Source organism: Drosophila mauritiana, chromosome 2L (assembly GCF_004382145.1).
Source record: "Drosophila mauritiana strain mau12 chromosome 2L, ASM438214v1, whole genome shotgun sequence".
Classification (NCBI taxonomy): Eukaryota; Metazoa; Arthropoda; class Insecta; order Diptera; family Drosophilidae; genus Drosophila; species Drosophila mauritiana.
Window position 1 is genome coordinate 7,711,749 of NC_046667.1, and position 25,098 is coordinate 7,736,846.

At 41.3% G+C, this 25,098-nt stretch overlaps 5 protein-coding genes and 1 non-coding gene across 7 annotated transcripts; 2 read left to right on the top strand and 4 right to left on the bottom strand.

Annotated features, from left to right (window-relative positions):
• Positions 1-1,812: 1,812 nt before the first annotated feature.
• Positions 1,813-8,479, bottom strand: LOC117150653. Its single transcript, XM_033317639.1, has 3 exons — positions 8,269-8,479; positions 7,354-7,561; positions 1,813-3,329 (listed from the first exon to the last, which is right to left on the bottom strand). The coding sequence occupies exons 2-3, from the start codon at positions 7,528-7,530 to the stop codon at positions 3,090-3,092; spliced, it is 417 nt and encodes a 138-aa protein (XP_033173530.1). The 5' UTR covers positions 7,531-7,561; positions 8,269-8,479; the 3' UTR covers positions 1,813-3,089.
• Positions 8,480-9,937: 1,458 nt separating this feature from the next.
• Trnag-gcc lies at positions 9,938-10,008 on the top strand. Its single transcript has one exon. It is a non-coding gene; the product is annotated as a tRNA-Gly (tRNA).
• A 628-nt stretch (positions 10,009-10,636) lies between these two features.
• Positions 10,637-16,641, bottom strand: LOC117150330 (protein spaetzle 3). Its single transcript, XM_033317174.1, has 5 exons — positions 15,296-16,641; positions 13,165-13,298; positions 12,364-12,488; positions 11,173-11,652; positions 10,637-11,106 (listed from the first exon to the last, which is right to left on the bottom strand). Exons 1-5 carry the CDS (start codon positions 16,221-16,223, stop codon positions 10,950-10,952), a joined length of 1,824 nt encoding a protein of 607 aa, XP_033173065.1. The 5' UTR covers positions 16,224-16,641; the 3' UTR covers positions 10,637-10,949.
• Positions 16,642-20,055: 3,414 nt separating this feature from the next.
• Positions 20,056-24,942, bottom strand: LOC117145502 (BTB/POZ domain-containing protein 9). 2 transcript variants are annotated; one of them, XM_033311196.1, is made up of 6 exons: positions 24,383-24,942; positions 23,991-24,153; positions 23,764-23,926; positions 22,130-22,263; positions 21,799-22,056; positions 20,056-20,289 (listed from the first exon to the last, which is right to left on the bottom strand). In XM_033311196.1, exons 1-6 carry the CDS (start codon positions 24,505-24,507, stop codon positions 20,071-20,073), a joined length of 1,062 nt encoding a protein of 353 aa, XP_033167087.1. In that variant the 5' UTR covers positions 24,508-24,942; the 3' UTR covers positions 20,056-20,070. The 2 variants fall into 2 exon arrangements, with proteins under 2 accessions (XP_033167087.1, XP_033167077.1); XM_033311186.1 differs by lacking the exon at positions 20,056-20,289 and adding an exon at positions 20,943-21,303 and having other exon boundaries at positions 21,386-22,056.
• LOC117145514 (probable small nuclear ribonucleoprotein E) lies at positions 22,403-22,900 on the bottom strand. Its single transcript, XM_033311207.1, has one exon. The coding sequence runs from the start codon at positions 22,802-22,804 to the stop codon at positions 22,520-22,522; it is 285 nt and encodes a 94-aa protein (XP_033167098.1). The 5' UTR covers positions 22,805-22,900; the 3' UTR covers positions 22,403-22,519.
• Positions 23,014-23,562, top strand: LOC117145523 (mitochondrial import inner membrane translocase subunit Tim13). Its single transcript, XM_033311218.1, has 2 exons — positions 23,014-23,268; positions 23,336-23,562. The coding sequence occupies exons 1-2, from the start codon at positions 23,113-23,115 to the stop codon at positions 23,432-23,434; spliced, it is 255 nt and encodes an 84-aa protein (XP_033167109.1). The 5' UTR covers positions 23,014-23,112; the 3' UTR covers positions 23,435-23,562.
• Positions 24,943-25,098: the final 156 nt, after the last annotated feature.

Below are 25,098 nucleotides of genomic sequence, written 5' to 3' on the forward strand. Positions count from 1 at the left end.
TCGATGGCATCATTTATAATGCCGTTAGCCAAATGGCACGTTGTGTTGATTTTGTTGTTCATCTTCGGCGGCTGCACTTGCTCCCCTGTCCACGGATTGCATTTCCTTAATTTTCCACGCTCATCTTTCACATTCAAAACCATCGTCATCATCATCATTCGTTGGTCGCGGTAAAATATGCTGAATTCACTAAGGTGGAACAGGTGCAGGTTCATCAGTGGTTACTCCGCGTCCTAGGGCAATTTTTGGAGTTTTTCCGGTGCAAATATCTGCGCAATTTATGCTTCGGGCCACCCTTGACCCATTATATTTGCCAGGAGATAATATAGATACTTTTTAGAGAAATGTAAAAGTATATAACTGGAATAGAGCTCAAGAAATGCGAACATTGCATTTATGGTACCATTAATTGTGCTTAAAACTAATGCATCAGCTTTATTGGTATTGAGTAACGTAGCTAAGGATTGTAAAAGATTAACTTCATAATGAACTGAAATTAAAGAAAATAAATAATTACAAAGCTATCTTAATGGTGAACACGAAAGTATGGCCAATCGAATAATTAAATAGGAACATAAAATTGTTTCTTATGAAACATTTGGGATCTCAAATATTAAATATAAATTTTAGATTTCACATAAGTGACTTGTTCCAGTGTTTGTTCAATTAATATTTAATGACTACTGGTGGAATACACATGATACACATGTAACAAAATCTCCGTGATTATTATAAAAATAACATAAATTTGAATTTATTGTAAGATATATATTCTGCAGATACATTTCCCACTTTTCCCTACTTAAGTATTTGAAGTACATGGATATGTATTGTTGAAATCATACTTGATGATATTAATTTTGTTGAACGCTTTATGAGCTACAACAGGCTGGGCACTGGCTGATATTACTTACGTAATTTTCCAACTGAAAATTCGCAGTTACATTATGCATTCTGGGAAAACCTCCCATAGGGCGGATACATTCTGCTGGCCGGGCCATTATGCGAATTATGCATGGCACATTGCCAGATCTTGATGAATTCGCCATGCCACAACGATTCTGAGCCATATAATCAGCGTCGCATTCAGCCATTCATCTTTCTGCTTTCTCCGTGGCCTCAACCGAGTAACACAGTTCCCCAAATCTCCCCCCAAAACATACATATGTAGGTATACCATTTAAGAGTCAGCTACCAACTGGCTGCCATCTACACCTCGGCGTGCACAGATACTAATTATTATATTGTATCTCTTGTGACTTTATGTAACAGGCAAAAGCAAAGGCAGACGGAACCATTTAAATGATATTATATTAACATAAAAAAACAAAAAACAAGCGGGAAAACAATTATAATTTCGTTTACAAAACGAGAAACGGCACTTGGCGGGTAAAAAGTACTTAACGGCTTCGAACTGACATTGGGAATGGGTTCGGAATGGCGTATTGGATTGTATTTAATTGTATTGGATTGGGGTTTTTGGGTTCGGGAGATGCGACGTGTCTTTCTGGTGGTGGGTGCCACTTTGCGCCGTTTAATTTGTCGAGAGTTGCACTTGAAGCACGTGAAAGTAAATTGAGATAGATGGGAATCTTTCGGATGGCGGCGCCCTCAAGCAGTTGGATGTGAAATGCACGAGTATCTGAGCAGACCAAAAGATGAGATGAATCCGAATCCGAATCTGAATCTAAATCTGAGACCGTTGTAGGGTTGCGTTACACTCTGCATGCGTTACGCAACAGGCTTCACTGTATCGGTGGCCAGAGATCTAGTTGAGAGAGGAGGGATGTAGCATTGAAAATGATTTCTTTTATTGTTGCTTCTGCGGCGAGTCATAAGTAATAAAGATAACGTAAGTTAACAACAATTAAATGTACATTTATATATGGGTACGAATTAAGTAGTGTGTATAAGTACATATATATGTATCTCCCTCGACACGTTGCTGGCCATAAAGTCTCAACCGAAATCGCATTAAACTTGGGCCCATCTTCCAGCGGAGGCCATCTAGTGGAGGTTAGTTGGGAGTAGTATAATTTATAAATACACAATACGTTTTACAATATATCTTCATATGCCTGGCCAGCCTTGGGGCCCATTAAAACTCCAGTTATTATTGTTCGTGGGGCGGTTGTGGAAGTTTTCGGGGTAAAATATTTACAATTTTATCGCACTTTTAATTTTTTTTTATCTCTTGTTTGACCGCGCAAAAAGAAGTTGAAAATCCGCACTTAGTCTACACCATTAAGGGTTTTTTTCAGAGTTTTTTTCTTTTTCAGAGGGACGGGGTTGCTCTACAACACATAGGTACATACATATAGGTACATTTTACACTTCGGGCTTACCCAAAGGATTTTAAAAATTATTGTTCTAGCATAGGAACTGTTTTTGTCCTTTTAAGTTTTCCAGATTCATTTCAATTCTGAATATCTCTTCTGTTTATCGTTCTGCATTCTAAACCAGTAAGTGTTATTCAGTTCGGGGCAGGGGGAAAACCATGTTTAAACTTTTTGAATGGTATACAAACATTTCAAAAGTGTGTTTCTGTTGGGCAAAAAACTTTGCAAAATATTCCTTGTGTTTTGAAAAAATTTAATTGGAATTTGTATATTTTTAAGGAACCAAAATTAACATATTCTTTGGCAAGGAGCTTGTGTAAAGAAATTGACAAGTTTTTTGCAATAAATACTAAAAAATTACTTTAAAGAGAGTATAATCAAATTAACATTAGTGAGTAGGTTTTGCATATGCAGGAATCAAAAGGGTCCGCTAATATAATTGTATAAAAGGTCTCAAGCATTTGAAAGTGATTTTCCAAAGTGTCCTTCACAACATTCCAAAGTGGCACAAGCTCATTCAAAGTACTTCAAAGCGATTTCCAGGACTATCCTTTGCTTCATTTATTTGTCCATTTTCACGCACTTTGCTTTCGTTTCAATTGGATTTTAATCCTGTGAACATTTCCGACACTAGTATCCCCTTTTTCGGACCCAGAACATTTTCGCTCGCAACATGGCTTCCCCCGGCCCCTAGTTTCCGTGTCCATAGTCGTGGTGGCTGTTGTCGTCAGGTGTCCCGGCCCAGATGGCTTAATAACGACCATAGTTGGGATTGAACCGGGCTCCATCTCCGCCCAACTCGTCCAGGGCACCCATGGCACTCAGTTTCTGCAGCCAGGCAGCATTCGAGTTGCCGATGGACACGCGTGGATTGTTGATGTTGCTGCTGCTGCTGCTGCCACCGGTGGCCTCATTGCGGAGACGCAGCTGTGGGTGTTGCTGCTGCTGCTGCTGCTGCTGTTGTGGGTCCTCATTGCTCAACTCCAAAATCTGCAAACACAAAACGCAAGACGGGCAGAGAAAGATTTAAACTCCGAGCTGTTGTTATGGTTGTTATAATTATCGTATAGTTGCTGTTGTTAACACGACTCGACCCCCCGCCGCCTTGCGATGATGGAGTCAGTTATTTCAGAAATCTGTTGAAATCTTATTTATCCAACGTGGGAAGTTCGTCACACATTTTTCGCTATCTTCGTCTTTTTTGTTAATTTTAATTTTTCTTTTTGGCGCATCATTAAATCGAATGAACTTTATCTATAACGACCAGGCGGCCTGCTTCTGTTGTTTGCATGGATTAACCCACTGGTTTCGTGAAGTTAACTATTTAAGTTTTAAAAAAAGTACTAGTTTAAAGTGGTAAAGGAATTTGTAACCACTTGGAGTGTGCAAAAGTCACTTATCTTGAGCAGTTAACTCCACTTTAATAGCTTCTTTAAAATGGAAGCATTTAAAAACCCATGTGTTACCATCACCCATTCAAGGCAACTGAGATATCTAAAAAATTCGAAGAATCTATCGAGTTCGCGTAACTTGCAGCCAAAATGGGTTAACCAGTCTTGGAGCAGCTCAACTTGGCTACCAACTTTTGGCTCCTCATCTCTGCTGCTGTGAGCACTGATGAGCTGAATATGTGTTAATGGGGGGTATTGTCGTGTAATTATCAGCCACCAACCTCTTTTCTGGCTACCACTGTAAGCCCTGTCGCTTTTGCCCCCTTGGAGCTGAGCTTTTGTCTTCTTTTTTTGGCCAAGACTGGTGATGATGTGTGAACAAACACTAACAACAGCAGATTAAGCGAAAAACCTAAAACAATTTCGCGCCAAGTAATTATTTTATTGCTAATTTTGAAAGAGAAGAAAAAAGACAGTATTTTGTTTATATTTTCGGACAGTTTGCAATACTTCCCTCCTTTCGCTTTCCTTGACTTAAATGGCATTAATGGTCTAGAGGTCTACAGGAAAGCGATGATGACTCTGGGATTGTTATCGCATTGCATCTGGCTAGCAGGGGGAAGGTTGAGTTTTCCAGGGGTTGAGGGGTGGTGTCAGCTGGGTTCATCTCCCTTCTTTTCATTAAGGCCTCTTTGGACAGTTTAATTTGAGAGTTGTCGTTAAGTGAAAAGTTATGTGATTTTATTTGGCATCCCTCTCCCTTTTTCCAGCTATCTTTGTCTACTTCCATGAATCGATCTCAGGATTCGGATTTTGCCGATTGGAAAGGGAGTTGACAGATACTTTATAAATAAACAGCTGCGTTTCGACTGGATTTTATGCGAGGGGGAATCTTTGGGTGTTGAAGATGGTTTGTTTTGGGTTCGGCAATTTCTGCTCTGTGGAATGGGCCACTTGATGAGTGGTGGGATTTGTTGGCTAAGACATTTGTGGCAAGTGGAAAACGAATGTTCGAAATAATTGCCATCAGTTGGACATAATGTTGTGATTGGGGGAGGTCGAAAACTTCTATAAAATATGGCACATATTTCATATAAAGTTTATGGATAGTTCTTAAAGAATGGTGAATTGGTAAGAATGTAACATAGTGTGAATGTTTAATTTGGTAAAAATATCCAACCAATAAGCTGCAAATACCATTTACATCCAATTTCATTAAGAAGCTTAACAAAGTAAATGAATTTTAGCCACTTTGTTATCCACACTTGAAATCTGTTCTTACCGCATTAAATTGTCTGCCTAATGGATTACGTTTAAGACCCCACTCATCTCTTCATTAAATTAACATTGAATCAAATGCTCAAGTTCATCCTCAAATTAGTTTCAAGCCCCTTAACCAATTATAAAGTTTACCCACGTACCATTTTGCAACCCCTGAGTCGACACAATTATAATCCAATATATCTCTAATAAGTCAAGAGCATTATGAAATTGTCATTTTCCACATTCTCTATAACACAAATTGCTTCTGGGAATTCCGTCCATCTCCATTGTCATCTCGGTCCAAAAGGCAAGGGAGATTCGAGGGGATGTGGATGGATGTCGTGTCGTCCTGTTGACATCCATCCTGTGCAAGGCAATAAGCTAAAGGCCAAGTTATGTTGTCTCATGTCCCTAATGCTGCTGTTGCTCTCAGCTTTTTTAGCTTCTAGCAGCTACTCAGGTTCAATGCATTATTGTGTGTCAAGTGTTTTCATTTCGCATTCTGCTTGTTTTTCCCCCCCAACTGCCGCCTGTCTTCAGAGTGACGTAGTCAAGTCAACCTTCATCAGCGGCAATGCGACCACGTCACCGTCATTATTTGCTATTTGACATTTGATTTCCCTTTTCTTTTCGCTCGGTCTCATACTTTTTGCCATGCTTTATTTTTCTGCTCGGCTTTTTGTCCAAACATGGTCTTCTCTTGGTCTCCTTGGTCTTTGGTTTTTGGTCTTTGTCTGCGCGACGACGTCAGCGACTTATCGATTTGCAGGGACCGTGACTCAGAAAAGAGTCTGCAAAGGGGTTGAGAGCCATGAACGTCCATACATTCAGGGAAAATTCAGACTAGAAGCCTGGACCGGAAATTCTTGATCAATCTTCGTTGAAACATTAAATTTGCGCTGTCATAGACTGTCTATTAATGGGGTGTGTTAAATATACGGCTAACATCCCACATTTTGGCACCAAATATGTATATTCGATATTAATACAGCATAATATATATAATAGCTTATTGCTTATGTTTCAATGAATATTTTTTTTCAGTGCCGAAGCTGTCTGCTACAGATACTCAATTCGTTGGTAGACAAACAGTTGCATTTAGGCATTTTGTAGGCTAAAGTCGCGCTGACTTGCAGCTGCATTGGATTTGTGCACATCCAAAGGCAGCTAAGTGGGGCTTCCTCGCCGAATCCCCTGGTGACCCCCGTTTCCCTGGTCTCTCGATTCTCCTACCCTCCTAGTTGAGCCGCATTTTTGTGTCTTGGTTGCGAAAAAGAACAGGAAACTGTGCCGAAAAAAAAACTACAGACGCACACATAAAGTAACAACAACTGCCGCGGTGGCGGCGAATCAAAAATTGTGCAAAAGATGAGGTGCCCGGCATGCAAGTGTTGGCCAAGTTGGCGATTGTAGCCGAGCAGGCTCCTCCGTGGATGGAGGAGGGGAAAAGAAGAAACGCTTGCGAAATATGTAAAAATATTTCTGAAATGGTTTGCAGACGCACAAGAAACCGCAGCGCCAGGAGATTGGAACAAGAAAGAGAAAAAGAGAGGTGGTGCGGTTAGCAGGAATCTTCGCTGGAATGATTGGGGCCGTGGCCGAGGGACCTGTGTAACCTTATATCCGAGACTATGACGTAACCTCCATTCCATTCCATTTAATACCACTCTACTCCACGCCATAAGTGACCAAAAACAAAACACCAAAATCTAAAAGAGAAAAAAAACCAAAAGGTAGAAACGCACGAAAACAAAAACACGTCGAAAATAAAACCTCAATAATTGGCGACATAATTGCAACTTAATACCACGCTTTGGCTCTCTTTTCATTTAGTTAATTATATTGACAGCGCACCAAAAATGCCAATGCACAAAACTCGGCTGAAGTGAAGATACCCATCGCACACTCACTCAGATACACTGAAGAAATGGTCAATAATGGATCATTTTCAGCTGGCGATCCATTAAAGCGTCAATGATAAATGTGAAATGATAACAGCATAACTCAGCACTCCATTAATTAAGGCATGGACCATTTAGCAGTAAATATGTACACAAATATTTATGAAAGCCACTATGCAATTTGTCTAAAACATATTTACAAACTTAATTCAATTAGATGTGTGCTCTAAAAATTGATTATTTAATACATTTCACTGTTGCTTTTATTTCAAAATAAATGTATATTTTGTATGTCCTTCTCGGTATCCGAAGTATTTAGTGTTAATATTTATAAATTAAATTTATCCATTGAAGATTTCTTGTAAATTATTAATTTTAATGCGCCTCAAAACTCCCTAATTTCCTCGCAAAACTATTTACAGATGCACCAAAACTTTCGCTCAGTGTAGTCGTGCTCACCTGCAGCATCAGTTCACGCAACTTGTCCAAATCGTCGCCATGCGACCTTGTCGGCAGGTAACGGCCGTCGACCAGATGCGGTGGGACGACCAGGAGCAGCACCGTCATCCAAACCAAGAGCCACCTGTGTCCACTTCCACAGCCAATTTCAGTTCCCTGCCTCCGTGGCACTCCCATTGTTGTCCTGGTTGGGGGGCGTGGCACCGGGCTGCAAGGAGAGAGAGGCAAGTGTGTGAACCCCTTGCAGCATTGCAAGAAAGACGAAGACAATTGCAGGATGTGTAATTGGCATGGCAATGCTGATGGCTTTTAAGGTGGGGTCGCAGTGGGAATAAAAACAAACCAGAAATGCATCGCACAGACTCACAGATTGCAGGGAATCGAGTCACAGATAATTTATTTCCGATGACTGAAGGAGAGTCATCCACTGGGATTCCTATTAATTTACTCATAAATCTTGAAAGCATGCATCTGAAGCTTATCTCTCGGGAATCTATTATTAATTTGATAAGTTTGTCTTGTGTTATTCGGATCTATTTGGGGACTGTTAGTTGGGAATAAGTCTTGATTTGTTAAAATTCTGGAACTTTTTTATATTTCTCAATCAAATGAAACGATGAAACTTATAAATATTTGGGTGCAACTTTTAGAGTATCGTTCTACAACTTTAACATCTTTGTATTTCCCTTTTCGCGTGTATTTCTCTTCAAGTGGCGCCTCCGAAAAATTCAATTAAATGTAATTCGCGTTTTCTTGACTGCGCAGTAATAATAAAACTGCAGCGGAGCCACTTGGTTTGTTTACCCAATCGAAAGAGGATTACACAATGCTCGAAATTTATGATTATGGCACTGACACTGAAACCAGAAGCGAAGGCAACTGGTACATCTGCACCTGCAGCCCGCTGTGACTCACGGTTTGTGTTTTTCGCTGGAGTTTCAAGTTACGGAGTTGTCCTGGCGCGAGTGGGTGGATGAGGATTCCGTCCTAACAACGTCACGTAGCGAATGTGTTTTGTTCGGCGAAGTTGAGGAGACCCCGAGCGATGTTGTGAACTAGGATAACAATGTAAGTTTAAGCCAAGCTGCGTGCCGACATTTGTATTTATAGCCAAAATTGCTGGCGCTGGCCGAGATTTGGAGATGACGCCAGGACGCCGCCGTCGCCTTCGACCACGGCCCGGATATTCCGCCCTACGAATGCGCTACGCCCCTATGGGGAATTCGAATTAGCCTTTGGTTTGTCCTGTCTCCGAAGCCGAGCTCTTTTCCCATTTCACTTTTAGTGCGCGCGCAGCGTCGGGAAAAGCCAACGAAAGTACCAAACAACAACATCCTATCCATATCATTGTCACCACACACTCGTTTACATGTGGCTGTGGCTGTGCGCGACCGTGTTTGTGTGGCCTCGCATTTCTATTGTCCTGTTCTCGGGCGTCATCTTCATAATACGTATACGCCCAGCACGCCCAAAAAAACCCGCCATACCAGCATCCCAAACAGCCAGCTTCATCTGGCGAAATGGTTTCGCTTGGCCAACTTTCATGGTTAAGCTGCTGCGGGTTTTAGTGGGTTGTTCTAGTCATCGCGGTAGTGGGTGTTGATGCAGCCAGTGGGTAATAGGAGGAACTGAGTAAATACTTCGCCTGGTATTAAATTAAAATTTCCAAGATAATATTTAAATTTGAAATATCTATTGCCATGCGTACAAAACAATTTTTTATTGATGAGCATAGGTTTTCTATATACAAGAAATCTGTCTGGTATAATCATTATACAGAATATAAACATACAGTTTAAGATTTCAAATATTTTCTTATTGCAGTATTTTCTTATTTGAATACAGGGTATCTCTTAGTCCAAAAACTTTATAACCGCACTGTTGCTGTTAGTAGTTGCTGTTCGGGATTGCCGTCGTCATGGCTGCAATTGTTGACATTGCGGGCGTCAATAAATGCCCCAGTCCTCGGGGCTACGACTTTGGTTAACGTTAACTGGAGCCCAGCACTCAATTGTTATGGTCTTCCTCCGCGCTGCTGGGATATGTGCGGCTGGCTATGGCTATCTGTGGTGTGGTGCCGGTGAAATGGACCATTTGTATACCACGCACGACCGATAGACCGAAATTTTTGATATAGCGCAGTTTTGTGTAGCCATTGCTGTGATTGAATACGTGACGGGCATGGGAAGTGGGCCAGTTGCGGGCAGGGCAAGGGTTTTTACGACCCCGACTGGATGAGGAATACTAGTAGCAATATGCTCATTCATACCCACTCTCCGCCACCACTCAGCTGCTGGTTAATTTATGGCCCTTCGCATGTAAACGCTTTATGAAAGCGAGCAAATTGTGGATGCCCATTGCGTTTTGGGTGTGTTATAAAATCCGAAAAAAAAGGAAAAACAATTACTCAAAATATGAAATAATCAATTCACCCTATGCGGGAATTGAACTCATGACTTCCGACTGAGCGTAGTAAATGAAATTTTCTTTAACTTGCCCTAGGCTGAAAGCTCTTGAAAGCTCTACTTTGAGCTCATCGAAATATGACGTAAATACTGGGGCTTTGTGTGTATGAAGTCATCAAGCATCGGTGGTTCAGTGGTAGAATGCTCGCCTGCCACGCGGGCGGCCCGGGTTCGATTCCCGGCCGATGCAAAATAATTTTTTATTTTTAAAATTATTTCTTTTGTTTGCATACACTCTGACTTAACTGAAGCATTCCAATTTTAGCAACTCTATTGTTGGAATTTATCAAACAGTCAATAATTGTTTTGGGGTTTCCCCTTCGGTCTTATGGCAATCATTATTTAACTGACCACCTGACATTGTTTCCACCACATATTGTTTCATAGCTAGATTAAGGTAATTGTTACAGATTTTATTGCTTTACATTCTGTCAACCATTTATTAAGCAAGTCTATAATTTAAGTAACTTTGTGTTGTTTTTATGTTCTTTTATGAAACATTATTTAAGAAACACAAGGAATATTGACCTTGCTCAAAATTTAAGTAACATGATTTTCGAATAAGGAATATGCGTGGATTTTTTTAATAGATAAAATTCCTTCTCTTAAAAGTAATCCTAATGGACTTTGCCTTGAGCATTTTTAAATAATTTAAAGTCAAATAGAAAACAAAGATTTATCTTAGCAATTTTGTATATCGCCAAACAGGGCTGCCAAATTAGTTATGCCAAGCTAATACCTTAGATGCACGCGTGATATTCTAGACTATGTGCTAATTGAAATGCTATAATACACTGTTCCCAGTCCCAAATTTCATATTTAATATTTGCATAGACTTTATTCATTTGAATCGTTTTACAATTACGTTTACAATTACCGTACAACAAAAATGGGGGCTGAGTAATATCGCATGTTGATGGAGGGGATATAGAGAATAGTGGAGATATACATATGGCTCGGATAAAATCTTAACTATGTGTAAAATTGTTCTTAACTAGAGCTACCGATTAGGGCTTACGTAAGGTCTACTTAACAACAACTAAAATACATTCAGTGGCATTCTACCTACAATTACTTGTCTCAATTACATTTATCAATTGTTTATTTATTAATTGCTCAGAGTCAGGTAATCTAGGGATTACATCTACAGACACAGCACGAAGGAAACAGGAACCAATCCATAAAAATGCCCTTGCAATCGTTATCAGGATCGTAGGCGAGTAATCTATGCCATTTGTATTTCTGCTCGCATCCACACTCGCCCTCACATCTTGGAGTTTGGGTATTGCTAGAAATGGTAAAAAAATCATTTCAGTATTTGTTTTGTTAACTATTTAGTTAACAGTGTACTAACCTGCAAACCTCCTGATGAATCGCCTGCTCGAAATGCTGAGTATTTACGATGGCTCTGATCTTACCCGCGGAGTTCGATGCCCAGTACGGTGTGACAATTTCAATCTTCGACTCGCAGGCATCGAGTCTTCCGGTGCCCGAACTACCATTCTTATTTCCCGGTTGCCTATTGGCATTCGTGTTCCCGTTGCCGCTTCCTCCGGCAGCTCCGCCTCTATTTCGACTTCCTCCGGCGGCAGCTTGGCGCTTTTTCCGGAGTTGGCCAAAGTAACTATCTCCGGCTTCGACGGTCTCCCCGGCATTGGCAGCAAATGCTCCCGGGGGTATGAATATATCCGGCTCATCTATGAAGCGACGCTTTCGCACCTTGCCCTGTTGTCTGCCACCTCCTCCGCCAGGACCCTCCATGTTCATCTCAAAGTCACCGTACATCCGTCGCATCAGGGCCTTGTTGTCGTCTATGAAACGTTCAATCTTGTCTCTAAAAATAAGAAGGTAGTTTTGCTTTGTACAAAATAATTCATTTAGTATTTAAAAGAACTTAAATTTATTTATTTGATCCAGGTGTACGCCGTAAAATTACTTATTTAATGAATTTATTTTTATAATTACAAAGGAAGTGGCCGTATTTAAAATTAAACTTCAAAATACTTTGCGAAATCAGGTGATTCACTAAAACGATTGATCATAAATACTCATTTGGAAAAAATTAATTGATTTGAGAGGGTCCGTAAAGCAGATGAAATGAGGTCAAAACCCACGGTAAATAGTAATTAAAATTAAACTTTAATTAAGAAAACGATATTATTAATCAAAAGAAATTAATATCTTCTTAGCGCATAATGTTGGCACCCAATGTTAATGAACTTTGGAATGAATATCTTTGAAAGTCACACTTTTTAACATTGCTTTAAGCCTAGTGATGAAATTCATGGTAATTTTTCGTGCCTATGCTAATGAGAACCGTTAACTATGTCACTTTAGAACAGTCATCCGGATTAAATGTGATTCAGATCAGTTTCTTGGCGAAAAAAGACTTGTAGAAGAAAACCACAGAAACGCAAACATCCTTGACTTAATCAAGAGAATGTAGTCGCAACAAAGTTATACGACTGTTCCAAGGGAAATACCAATATACCATTTCCACTGGGAATTTCCCGCAGCCCAAATATAGAGAACAATGGTTACTTACATGGGATAACTATTGCCGGCCGTGGGGCAGAACAGTTGATGATATCGCTTGATGCACGGCACTCCCTTGATGACATCGCCGCGCACATCCAGTCCCAAAGCCACCGACAAAGCCGTCCACCAGATCTAAATTAACCAGAGATATACTATGGTCAGTCCGGGCGATAAGTATTAACTATTTAGCATTGAAGACGGCAATTGAGTACTGAGCCTCAGATTGGAATGGCGACCATAACAAATTATGGCCGGGGTGTGAAAATGACTCAAGTAAGTCATAAACATAAAAGTTCGTTTTATATTCGAAAATAAGAAGATAAGAAGGGTGTTGCCGTGGCGGGCGGTGCAGTTTAGAGTTGGATTTTGGGATTAAGCTTACTCGGGTCGCCATGCGCCGATTTTCAATATCAATCTCTCTCTTCATTCGTCGTCATCAACATCATCACACCTCTTAATGAAACGAACTCGCACGACCTTCGTGCGCAAAAAACAAAAAAAAAAAGGAAAATAAAACCGAAATGAAACACAAAATCGTCAAAGTTATTTCCGCAAATGAACAAACTCGATCGATATCGAGAGTACACTGTGGTAAATCGGGAAAACTAGAACTCACCGAAGATCAATACAAATTTTTATTTATTTTTAATATAAAAAGAAATGGGTGGCAGAGGTGTTGCCTGCTCGTTACTTAAAACTCATAAGTGATTTTTGGCTCCTACTTTTATTTGCGATCTATATTTTCCGCAGTGTGTCAATTAAAGTGCGCGCGTGCTTAGAACCTATCGATTCGTTCCTCCATACTTACCGGAATCTGTAGGAACGATCCGTTGTTGAGTTTCGGATAGGAGAACAGCGGCACCACTGGCACCGTCCCGTTCTTCAAGTAAATCGGTCCCTGGATGGGCGTCACTGTGGGCATCTGATTGTTATTCGACTTATCTGTGAACGGAATGTAAATGGATTCGAAAATTAAGTGAAAATGGAAATTGGAGTGCTTTTAAATGGCTGCTGTTTCGGTGGTGATTCATGGCAAGGACGGCGGAATTGCTGTATCCGTGGCCGTTGTCACTGCATTAATCAGCCCGGTTAAACCCAAAAAGAGCTGCCATTGCAACTGCAAGTGCACTCGGTGTCTGCATACAAATCGCACTGCAGTTGACACTTGCATGTATAAATTTCATGTCTGCCTGGCATTTGTAATGCCCAGATCCGGATCTGGGCGCAGACAGAAACTTTCCCTTTTATAGCCATACTGCAGGATGCAAAACGGGTTGCAGAATGCGAAAAAGGGAGCATACAGTGCAAAAACTTATTTCCTCAAAATGTTACTAAAACTAAATCTGAAGGATATGAAGGGTTCTAGACCAGTAGTTTCTTCATTATGGTACCTTATTATTAATGCTATGATTTTGCTATTATTTCGGTAATTTATAGCTCTCACAGGAAATATATATTACCAAACAAATTTGACAGATTTAAAATAATATTTAAGATAAATTCTAGTTATGATTTTCTTGCTTTCTATACTTTTTTCTCGCAGTGTTCAGATCTCATGTCACTTTCAGCTAATGAGATATTCTTTGGCAGGTTGTGAAATAGATTCTTTGTTTCTGTGCACTGATCTTTGGTTGAGATCGCATCTTTTATGATATTTTTCTGCCTGCACAAAGGTGAAAACCCAGTGTTGAGTACTTGACTGCCGCACCAAGACATCGAGCGACCCAAACTAGTATCTGAGTTTTGGTCTTGCGTGCGCACGTCTTCATATGAGAGCTGGTTCATGAGCTCGGCCCCTTGCCCCTCATTTCGGGAGATTGAAACGCGACTTCTTGCATAATAGCCCCGTAACCGAGTTGAGTACTTGAGGTCTCAAGTCTGGCAGGTTGCTGGCTGGCTAATGCCTCGACAACTCGCAGATTGAGATTCAGATTGAGATGGAGATGGAGAGGCAGAAACAAAGAGGCGCCACAAGCTAGACCGAAAGTGAAACATCCGAAAAAGTGAAGCGCCGCTGACAGTTTTCCAAGAGGACAACAAGGGCAGCAGATTCAGATACGAAGATACGTAGATACTTGAGCCGTTAGATAGGCGGTCTTAGATACAGATACACCCCGGCACAACATAAATCGTGATGCGTGCCAGCCTGTTAGTTGCTATAAAAGTCAAACACTGGCCATTACTGTCTTGAAAGTGACCTTGCCGATCCGTTTGTAGACCTTTGACCTTGTCGCCGCTCGCTGCTTGTGCGCTGTTTACCCCACAGGTTTGTTATTTGTTATAGTTGATCGGCGATCTTGTGCAGAAGTTGCTCTCAATTGGAAAGATACACAAAAACAAGTAGCAGGCGAAACCACAGAAATTAACATGACTTTCAGCGCCCGTCTTTCGAATCGTGTGCAAACGTGGGACTCTATGCCGCTTATCTCTGTGAATCTACATACATGCTCCAAATTCACACTACTCATATGTCTTGACAAAAAAGCAAACAATTTAAGCCACCAACATTTGGTTCGTTTTTAATTGTTAATTGTTGAGATTGCCATCTCCGTAAATCAGGAAACACTCGAACTGGAATGTACTTAGAAGAGTGATACGAGTAAATCTCGGGAATTTCTTTTGGATGAATGAGGAAGTGATTCTCGGACTCTTCAACCGAAGTTCTACATAGATCATACTGTCACATTTGTTGCTTCATTTATTATGCAATTAAATACATTAAATTAAACTCAGCTTGAGTCACTTATTCGTGGGGTAGATAGGCATTCCATTTAAAACATTTTCTTGGTTAACAAGTTGGCATATAGAATTTTAAAAATAACTCAGTTTCCTGTACTGTGAAATCATGAGACTAACTTCTAACTTTATTCCTCTAAATTCTAATTCCTTAATTTGTTTTGCTGTATGCTTTATACTAAAACGTCCTGTTGAGTACTCACCATTCTCTTGTCCTTCGTAAAACTGCCCTTCCTCCTCCCCGTCCTCCTCCTCATCCTCCTCGCCCTCCTCCACGTCGTAGTCTAGAACGGCGTGTACCTGAGTCCTGGCTCCCTGACCAGCCTGAACCCGTGTGAATCCTGGTGCTCGTTCCGGATAATTCTCCGGCGGGGCAACTCCATATGTCTGGGCTGGTTGAGCCTCGGGCTTGGCCTGCCTGGACCTTTGGGGCGGTGGTGCAGGTGGTGGTTGCTGCTGTTGGGATGGCGGTGGTTGTTGCGGCTGCTGCTGTTGCCTGCTGCCAAAGCTGGTAATACTAAAGCTGCCGCTGTTCTTAGTAAATGTGGCACTGGCACTGCCATGTGCATTAAAATATTGCTTCTGTTGCGGTTGCTGCTGCTGTGGCGGCTGTGCTTGCTGTCCGGGATATCGGGAGTACGAACCCTCCGCCGGACCCCGGCCACTCGCATGAGTCTGTGTCAGCTGGATGGAACTTTGGCCCGTGGTGCTGCTCGAACTTGACCTGGAACTGGTGCTCTGGAAGGACACGCTGTTCTCAAGCTGATCCTGCTGCTGGTGCTGTTGTTTCGTTTGCTGCTGCTGCGTCTGCTGTACCTGCTGGATGTGGTAAACGGAGTTCCGGACAGCATTCGGCGCTGTCGGTGGCAAATAGGCGTTGCTCTGCTTGCGTCGTCCAGCGGTATTTTGATATTGATAACCACCCGATTGCGGCGGCGCATAGGGATTGTTCTTGAAGTACTCCGGATCGGCGGCTGCCTCCGCGGGAGTCTGCTGCTGGTGGTCAGCCGGCGAGTAGAGCAGATTATTTGTGTTGCTGGCCAACTGGTGGATTGGATGCAGGGGGGCTATGGTGACTCCCCAGGGCTGGCCCAGGGCACCGAAGGGCAGCGAGAAATTGGTCAGAGCCATGGGCGTGCGAAATATGCTAGCGCTCTCAGTTGGCAAACGAAAGACTTAAGCGACAAACTCGATCCGGCCGCGCATGCGACATCATCTAGAACAGATCAGCGCACGGAAATCGATGGCGCGCGCTCTCGAAATTGATTTATGCAAAAATAACAAATCAGTCAGATCAGCTCCCGCTTCCCACCCCTGGCAACAATGGCAAACACACACTGGCAAACACAGAATATTAACACACACACACACGCGTCGATCGGCGGGCTATGTCGTTTATATATATATATGGCGATATTAAGGTATGTGCAAACGATGTTGTTGTTATTAAATAACTTAAGCGCGAACTTTTTGCTTCGGTCCCCGGTCCGCGTGTGTGCTAAAAAACCATTCACGACAAGCTGACAATCGAGACTGAGCCGTTCTCGCCGTGCGCCTTAAAAACAAACTTAATGGGTGGAAAATGTTTCAACTCTCGAAATCTCAAAATCTCCGACTTGAAACATTGCGCTCAGCTCCCTCAATCTCGGAATCTGGCTAAGAGCGAACGCTCTGCGAACTCAGTTGTGTTTTTATCTTTCGTTTTTCGGTTTCTGCTGAATGGCAAATCGAAAAATAAAACAAAACCGGAAAATATTCGATACTGAGTCAATCGAAGAGCAAATGCTCTTAGAGGCTGAGATAAATAAACAAAAATATTGTAAAAAATGACATATTTTCAAGTTATACAGAAAACTTCTCTATTAATTATGGTTTCTAATAAACTTTAGTGAATCACTATTTGCAATATGTGTAAACGAATTTTTTGATTAAAGTGATTATTGGAATCTATTAGCAGAATAGTTATAATATAGATCACATAGTATTAAAGTTTTGTTGATGATTGATGGACTAACCCAATAAATTTAAATAATACATTTTAATCATCTGAGGGGTTTTAAAAGTGAACCTAAAGTTGTTGACAGTTACCGCATATCAGCATTAAGGTGTTTTATTATATTTGGCTTAATGTTTTGATTAAGAAAAGGGGTTTATCTTCTGGCATAGTTAAAAGCTGGTTTGGATTTTTAAATCGCTTAACTTAATGCGCTGAATTTCCTTTGAAGTTAGTTAATTAAAGGAAATCGCATACTAATTAAGTTACGTGCACTTCTGAAATCAATTCAATCCAGAAAGCCAAATAAAAATTTGAGTATACCTTTCCTATACCTTCACCGGGGGAATCTTCTTCGACAGGTGCCGACGGCATCCCTCAAAGTGGGATTAGGTTGATGTTAATGAGAACCCCGTTTAGCTGGCGTTAGTGACCTAGGTCAATGCCTGGATGCGTCGTCATGGGCTGATATACATTTTAGTGGCTTTTGCCGAGAAACGCATATTAATCACAGTAACCAAACCGAAAACGACGACTGCGCTGTTTTATTTCACATCGAAGGCAATGAAAAGCAAAAGTATATTTAAAGTGGGCTTTCAAAACTGGTTGTGAAGAGCATCGCGGGTCGTGTTGTTACACACATGACTGCCATCCAAAGAGAGTGGCTGGTGGAAGACCCTCCGTAGGGTTCTCCCCATCTCCATGACCAGGTCTCTGCGGTTATCTTACACTCTCTTAGCCAGGTGAAACAGTGGCCAGTGGCCAGAGGGCAGGGGCAACGGGGTTATCCGGCGGTAATTTGAAGTGTGTCGAGTGCATCGGGCGATGAGCAAATGGATAGCGGCGATGATGCTATGAATGAATGACTCGGTGTATATTTCTTCTAAGCGGTGGAGGTGTGGTCATGTCAACGTCATAGATCTCGGATCAATGCGTCCACTTTGCATATTAGCACCTCGCAATTGGAGCTCCCAGTCTCTAGACAGCCGGAAACGGATGCAGCTAATGGATAAAACAGCCTCAGCGTGCTATGATCTTATCTTGGGCATGATTTTTTCTGGGAAAAACGCCCTTTAATGGTGTCTCCTGTTTGATGGATGAATCAGTTCCGAGTGGGGAATTTTTCTGATGTAGGATACGCGGTAATATACTTGGCCAGTAGGTGATTCTTTCGCCCTGGTCCCCTTTTCAGGGTCACACGCGGTGTCTTGAGCCACTTTTCCTTTTTCGCATTCTTACATGCAAATAAGTCACTTAAACTGTAACACTTGGGTTTGGCCAGCTGCTGTCTGCTCGTTCACTTGGAAAAATTACATAAAAACTGCAAAATTAAAAAGCATATAAAAAGAATTTTGAAAAATGTCATGTGGGGAAAACCTTTACTTATTTAAATTTACTATTTCGATTAAGGAGTACTTCTTTAAAAGGAATATGTACATTCCAGGAACAAGTTTCTTATGATTTGAATTTTTGTATTTTTCTCAATGTAATGTTGTGTGCTGACCAAGTCATAACCATAACCATGGCCATGGCTAATGGCCAGGCCTTTGTTCTATTGGAGTTGCTGCTGACCAAGCCCAACAAATATCGCATATTTTCATAAAAGCCAGGGACGGAAAGTGAACTAAAAAAAAATTGGCTTAATGTTTAAATATTTATATTTTATATTATGTTGAAGAAAACTTTAAATCCAAACTGTGTGTATACATGACCAAAGAAAATGGGTTTTAATTATCTAAATCGAAAACGTGTTATATTTCAAAAATATGATCTTCTTATCCTGCACGGCACCCCTGGCTGTCTTCCGTTTCCCCAGAAGACCCATTAAAACTGTTTGTAGCTTTTCCCATATGAGGAAGCTAATGATTCATCCAAAACACTGGCACTTCCTGCCCGTCCCTAGTCTCTCACTTCAAATGCTGCAAGCCCAGATGCAATTTGAACCGAACCGATTTCATAAGGCCAGAACAAGTTTGCGCATAGATCAGTTCAAACGAAAAAATTACTTAAGCGTTAGTTATATTTGTTTGCCTTTCCCTTTTCATGCGACAGACATTGAAACTTCTTGGTCGGATTTTGCTGTTGGCTGGCACATGGCGCATAACGAATCCATGGCTCCAAAATCCAATCCGAAACCACTCGACAATCAAATAATTTGACGCGAAATCGAACTGAATCGAGATCTATAAATGACATTCCTTCTAGCGCCTGGACCTGGACATTAAATCGCCCCCGGGGATTTCGGTCGTCTGTCAAAGAGAAGTGAAACAGCGCCGGCAACAATTTGTAGACCTTATCGAAAGGTGGCTCTCGAGCTGTGGCCTTAAGTCGTTAACAAATTTTGACTGCCAATCCGTTGTGCAGCCACAATAAAATAAAACGCCACAAACATCAAGTGTTTGTTGCTGGCTGCCATTGTCGAGGGTTCTGTTTAGGTTTTTTCTCGGGGTTTCGGATTTCCAATCCCCGGATCGAAACGAATGACAAAAATGTGGGGGCCCAAGCCACCGATGTTGATCGATTCGATCAGCATAAAAAAGCTTTAATTAGAACCAATTTAGAGCGTGGACCAATTTATCAGAAGCATTTTGAAAAGTAGTTGAAAACCAGTCGAGAGCAACTTCAGCATTTCCGACGGCGGGTGTTAGGGAGGTGTTGCCGCACATTTCATTATATCTCAACATTAGCCGACATATTATTGTTATGGCTTATAAGCCCAACTGAAGTGAACTGAAACAGCAAACTGAAATTGCCATTTACGCATTTGTTTTTCTTTGTCAATTGTTCCACTATTCGAGAGGTGTGGACCAGGTTCAAGTGCATATTCATAACTCTATAACTATTTATATATGTAACAATATGGAGTAGTGACTGCGAGAGTTAAGTCATGGGTTAATGAACGTGCCGAAGGGAAATATATTGTTTCGCAAATAAAAAAAATGTCCGAAATAGTTTTGAACATTTTAGGGTGTCATTTGGGTTCCTCTAAATAAATATTTGTAAATAATGGTAAATATTGGAAATAAAAAGAAGGGCAATGAAACCTTGGAATTTCAAGACTATCATGGATTGTTTGGCCACTCCAACCCAATTATTGAGAACAGTCTGTAGTGGGAGATTGTCATTCTTCAGGATTTGGGATCCGGGAAACATGTTGACCGCTACAGCTAGGCGGGGCTGAAGTCTCTTATCGTTATCCATCATCTTATTGGCATGTAAAGCGGCATAGCGATATCGTTCTAGGGATAGTTCCATAGGTACAGCTGTAGTAGTGACTGCGAGAGTTAAGTCATGGGTTAATGAACGTGCCGAAGGGAAATATATTGTTTCGCAAATAAAAAAAATGTCCGAAATAGTTTTGAACATTTTAGGGTGTCATTTGGGTTCCTCTAAATAAATATTTGTAAATAATGGTAAATATTGGAAATAAAAAGAAGGGCAATGAAACCTTGGAATTTCAAGACTATCATGTTTTAAGAATTTGTTGTAATTAAAAGTCTACTTCCAAGCTGTACAATCCATAGTTCAAAGAAAAATGCTGAAGTGACAGCATTCGTGCCAGGCACCATGCTGAAGTATTTATTCAGCGAAAACTACCAACTATTGGAGCTGCCCTCTTGTTTTTTATTTTTGCTAACACTTTCAGCTTTACATACAAGTGGGAAACCAGTTAATTAATTTGGTTCGATTCTTGGCATCAAGATGGAATTCAAGACAGCCGCCAAAAAAGTTTTCTTTATATAACAATTCATTAATTACCTTTCGATTTCTGGTTTTTACCTTGGGCGGAGTCATGAACCCGACACCTAATGCCATTAGCCCAGCCGTTGCGGATCTGGGATTACAATATTCGAGTGTTTGGATCGTTCAAGGAAATAGTTTTATTGCCAGCATAGCTGATGCAACTACAAGTTGTTTCCCCAATTCTAGTATCTATCGTATTTTGCCTTTGTGGGCACCCCAGGAGCTTGTCCGTTTGTTGAGTGGTTCTGGTTCTGATTGTTGCTGTGACTTGCTCCACTATTACTACTTCCTGCCGGCGATGAAAGGGTATAGACCTCATAATCGGTGATGGTAAAGTTGTAGTCCCCGAAAAGTGTCAGGTGCGCAGCGTTGGTTCCGTCGTAGGAATGCGGAAGATTCGAGTAGGAGTCCATGTTTGTATTGCAGTTGCTGGAGATGAGCAGATCGGCTCCAGCACCAAAAATGGGACCGCAACTAAAGGGAAAAGCAGACATGGTAATAAGTACGAATTCTTAAACATAATGTAATATATAAGAATGCTTTAAGCATCACTTACTCAGGATGATAGCAAATGGCATAGGGTTTCTTTACAATGTCAAACTTGACCGGCTGTTCCCCATTGGCAGGATTCAAGGCAAAGAGGAAGGCTCGCTCGGACTGAACATATCCCCCCTTACGGCTTGTTTTGGCCCACGCAACATCCGTATAACCACCACTCATCTCTCCATGCGATCCCAAGCCAATAACCATGCAAGGAGCCACGCCGTCGCAATAACGATGAAAGGCTCCAGAATCGTAGCCATGAGTGGATGCTCGGAAAACTAATCTCCAGGATTGTTTGGCCACTCCAACCCAATTATTGAGAACAGTCTGTAGTGGGAGATTGTCATTCTTCAGGATTTGGGATCCGGGAAACATGTTGACCGCTACAGCTAGGCGGGGCTGAAGTCTCTTATCGTTATCCATCATCTTATTGGCATGTAAAGCGGCATAGCGATATCGTTCTAGGGATAGTTCCATAGGTACAGCTCCTGTAGGTTCTACTTCCTCCGCAAAAACTTGGCTATCGATGAGGAGCAGACGCACGTGACCCATTACACCGCTTAAGTGTTGGCAGACACGAGCACGCTCCTCCTCAGTCCAATGTGCAGTGGGTTGGGTGACTCCTGCCTGGTATTTGGCCCAGGATAAAACGCAGCGCCACACTTCCTCCTCCTCCAAGCAGAACTATTGGCAGTGAACAGTTTTGGTAATTAATGAAATTAAGTAAATTGAGTGGCTCTCCTTTATATACTCTTACATAGTCTGACGAAATAATCTTAATGATGGCATCCTTTGTTAAAGTAAGGAAGGCATTAGTCTTAACGCACTCATTTGCATTTTCCCCTATGTAGATGATGCAGCGTTCCATAAACGAGGCAGCGCATTTGGCACCTGAAATTGAATTGAGAAAGTTTAAATTAATACCTTGTTTTGTAAAGGCACTTAACGGCTTTTACCTTTGGAAAGCATCCTATTCTATATGTCCTGAAATCGGTTCGTATTAGCTACCTTACCCATTAGAAACACTTGATTACAGAAAGTCTATCATTTATTTCAACATTCGTCTTCAGATATCGGCTTTACATTTATTTTACTTATATTAAGGGCGTTCAGCGCTTGCAGGTGGAATTCGAAGGAGCTGAGTCGCCTAGTCCTTCGTGGGACTGACGTTCTGTATGAGCGTGATGTTGTCGCCCTTGAGCATGATCCTCCCGAGGTTGCGGCGCTGCCGGGTCTTCACATAGACTTCCTCGGCGTCGTCCAGCACCAGATTCATGTACTCATCAAATCCCACAATGTGGCCCTCGATGCGCAGCGATATGTTCTCGTATAACCATACTTGCACGCGGGACCGGTTCTGCAGGTAACGGAAGATCAGGTTGATGGGCTGCACCATCACCTTCTGCACCTTGGGATTTCCTTTGAACGACATTTTTGCTTATTTCCGACGTCTTTACTTCAGTTAAACAAATTTTCGCTTCTTTTTGCCGGCGTCTTCTTTTCGTCCAGGCGATAGGCAGAAATATCGATAAGAGAGCATAGATGGTCACACATATTCGCGGTTTCCTGAACTATCGATTAGCCATGTAAAATATACCAAAATGGTAAAACATCTGGTAGCGAACCATATCGATAGAAATACTATCAAAATCGCACTGTTAAGTTTTTGTGGTTGGGCAGAAGTTGTTGCCATTATTCATAGCTGAATTAAACTATAGTTTATAAAAAAAAACCAAACAAATGGCCATGGCTAATGTGGACAAAGGTGAACTTATGGACCAGGTTAAGCAACAGATTGCTGTTGCGAATGCCCAGGAATTGCTCACGCAAATGACCGAAAAGTGCTTCAAAAAGTGTGTCAATAAGCCGGGAACTTCCCTCGATTCGTCGGAACAGGCAAGCTGTCCTATTTTGCACAATAGAATATGTATTTAAATAGTAACTCATTTATAATCCAATTTAGAAATGCATTTCCATGTGCATGGACCGGTTTATGGACTCGTGGAACCTCATTTCTCGGGCGTACGGCCAAAGAATACAACGTGAACAATCCAAGTTCTAAAGACACAAATCGGCTTCTGCATTTTGGAGCAGCTTGGGACTAACTATATCTGCCAGCTATTGATTAGTTGTTATATCTAAAGTTTGATAATGCAATAAAAACATGCATTGCGTGTTACGTGATTCTGATAACACAACGTGCATATGTTTTTTTTTTTATCGATATGTGCTGTGGTACCAAAAATACCAAAACTGTTACTTTCAGAATGGGTTTGACTCAACATATTTGACATAGCATATTATGTCGAATGTATAATGTTTTTTGGCGCGAATATGAAACTATATATTATTTCTTACTTTTAAGGAAAAGAGCTACTCAAGATTACTAACCTGCTTTTTCGTGTATATCCATAACGGCGGTTAAAAATGTGCAGGCATTATCCACCGACAAAGTGGATATAACGTGATCCTCGCAGGCGGTTCGTAGCTCAACCACACCGATATCCTGTGCCAATATCATCATTTGAAATACTTGCGAGTCCTGGAGAACTAACTGAAAAATGAATTTTGTTTATAATTTTATTGAGTTAGATCTTACTAGTAGGTAGATTTCTTACCTTTGCGGTGTAAACGTACAAGATGAACTGTCTAAATAGTTCCGGATTCACGTGTGGTAATCGTATGGTGGTCGGAGTTGAAGCTCCTGGTGCTGCTGGCGATACTGTGCATCCGGGAATTCGACACACTTCACCTCTTTTCGCTGTCTTGAAGCTCTTGCACCTGAAATCGATTTGAGTGAATGGAAAGGCAAGAGAAATTAATTAAGTGACCAACTGGAATACCCGGGATTCCAGCACGCAACATTGTAAGATTCCAAAAAAGGCAACCGCAGGCAATTATCTTATTCCACAGAGAAAAATTATACAGTTATTGGCATTTTTAAGATTTTAATATATGTTAGGCGAAGGTATCAAACTTTTTTTCCTTTTCGAAAAAATGATTAACTTACCGAGCCATTAGCATTAATCTGTGGGCATATATGCGCTCATCTCTGCCACAAATGAACACCACATCTGCACTATCCTGATCCTCAGAAAGGCGCTGCAGATCCTCTATCAACTGGGGCAGACTCATGATTGATTTTTATTATTAAGTGCGGTATTCTTGGGCTCAAAAATTGCAATCATTCGTGCAGAAGTGCACGTGTTGCCTTGTCCCTCAGCAAGCTGTGGGTTTTGTTATTATTTTGCGATTGGGTTTGTTTATGTTTTCAGCTTGAAAACTCTCTTTATTTCTCTCTTTTAATCGTTGGATTTGTGGGAGCGCAGAAACCGGTTCCTGGCTGAAAATTCTTGGCCGACACCAAGCCACAATCGATTTGGCGAACAATATGGCCTGGGAAACAATTGCAACAAGATTAAATGGTATAACTTTTCCACAAAAGTCTTAGTAATATTGCACTATTTATTTTACACAGTTGGAACTAAGCGTTTTTTCAAACAATTTCGACCTTTCATCCGCTGAATCTGATTTTGTTTGACCGCTGGTCGTTCTTCTCGCGATCACGATTTGCTAAAGACTGAAGAAGAGACCTGGGACAGGTTGCTCTTTTGGATCTTTCTCAGTTTTTCTCCCAAGCAGGTAAGTAGTTATTGTTTTGCTTTTCTCCATTCCGCTCTCTCAGTGTGATCTTTTCTGAGAGACGTTTTACAGGGATGCTATAGA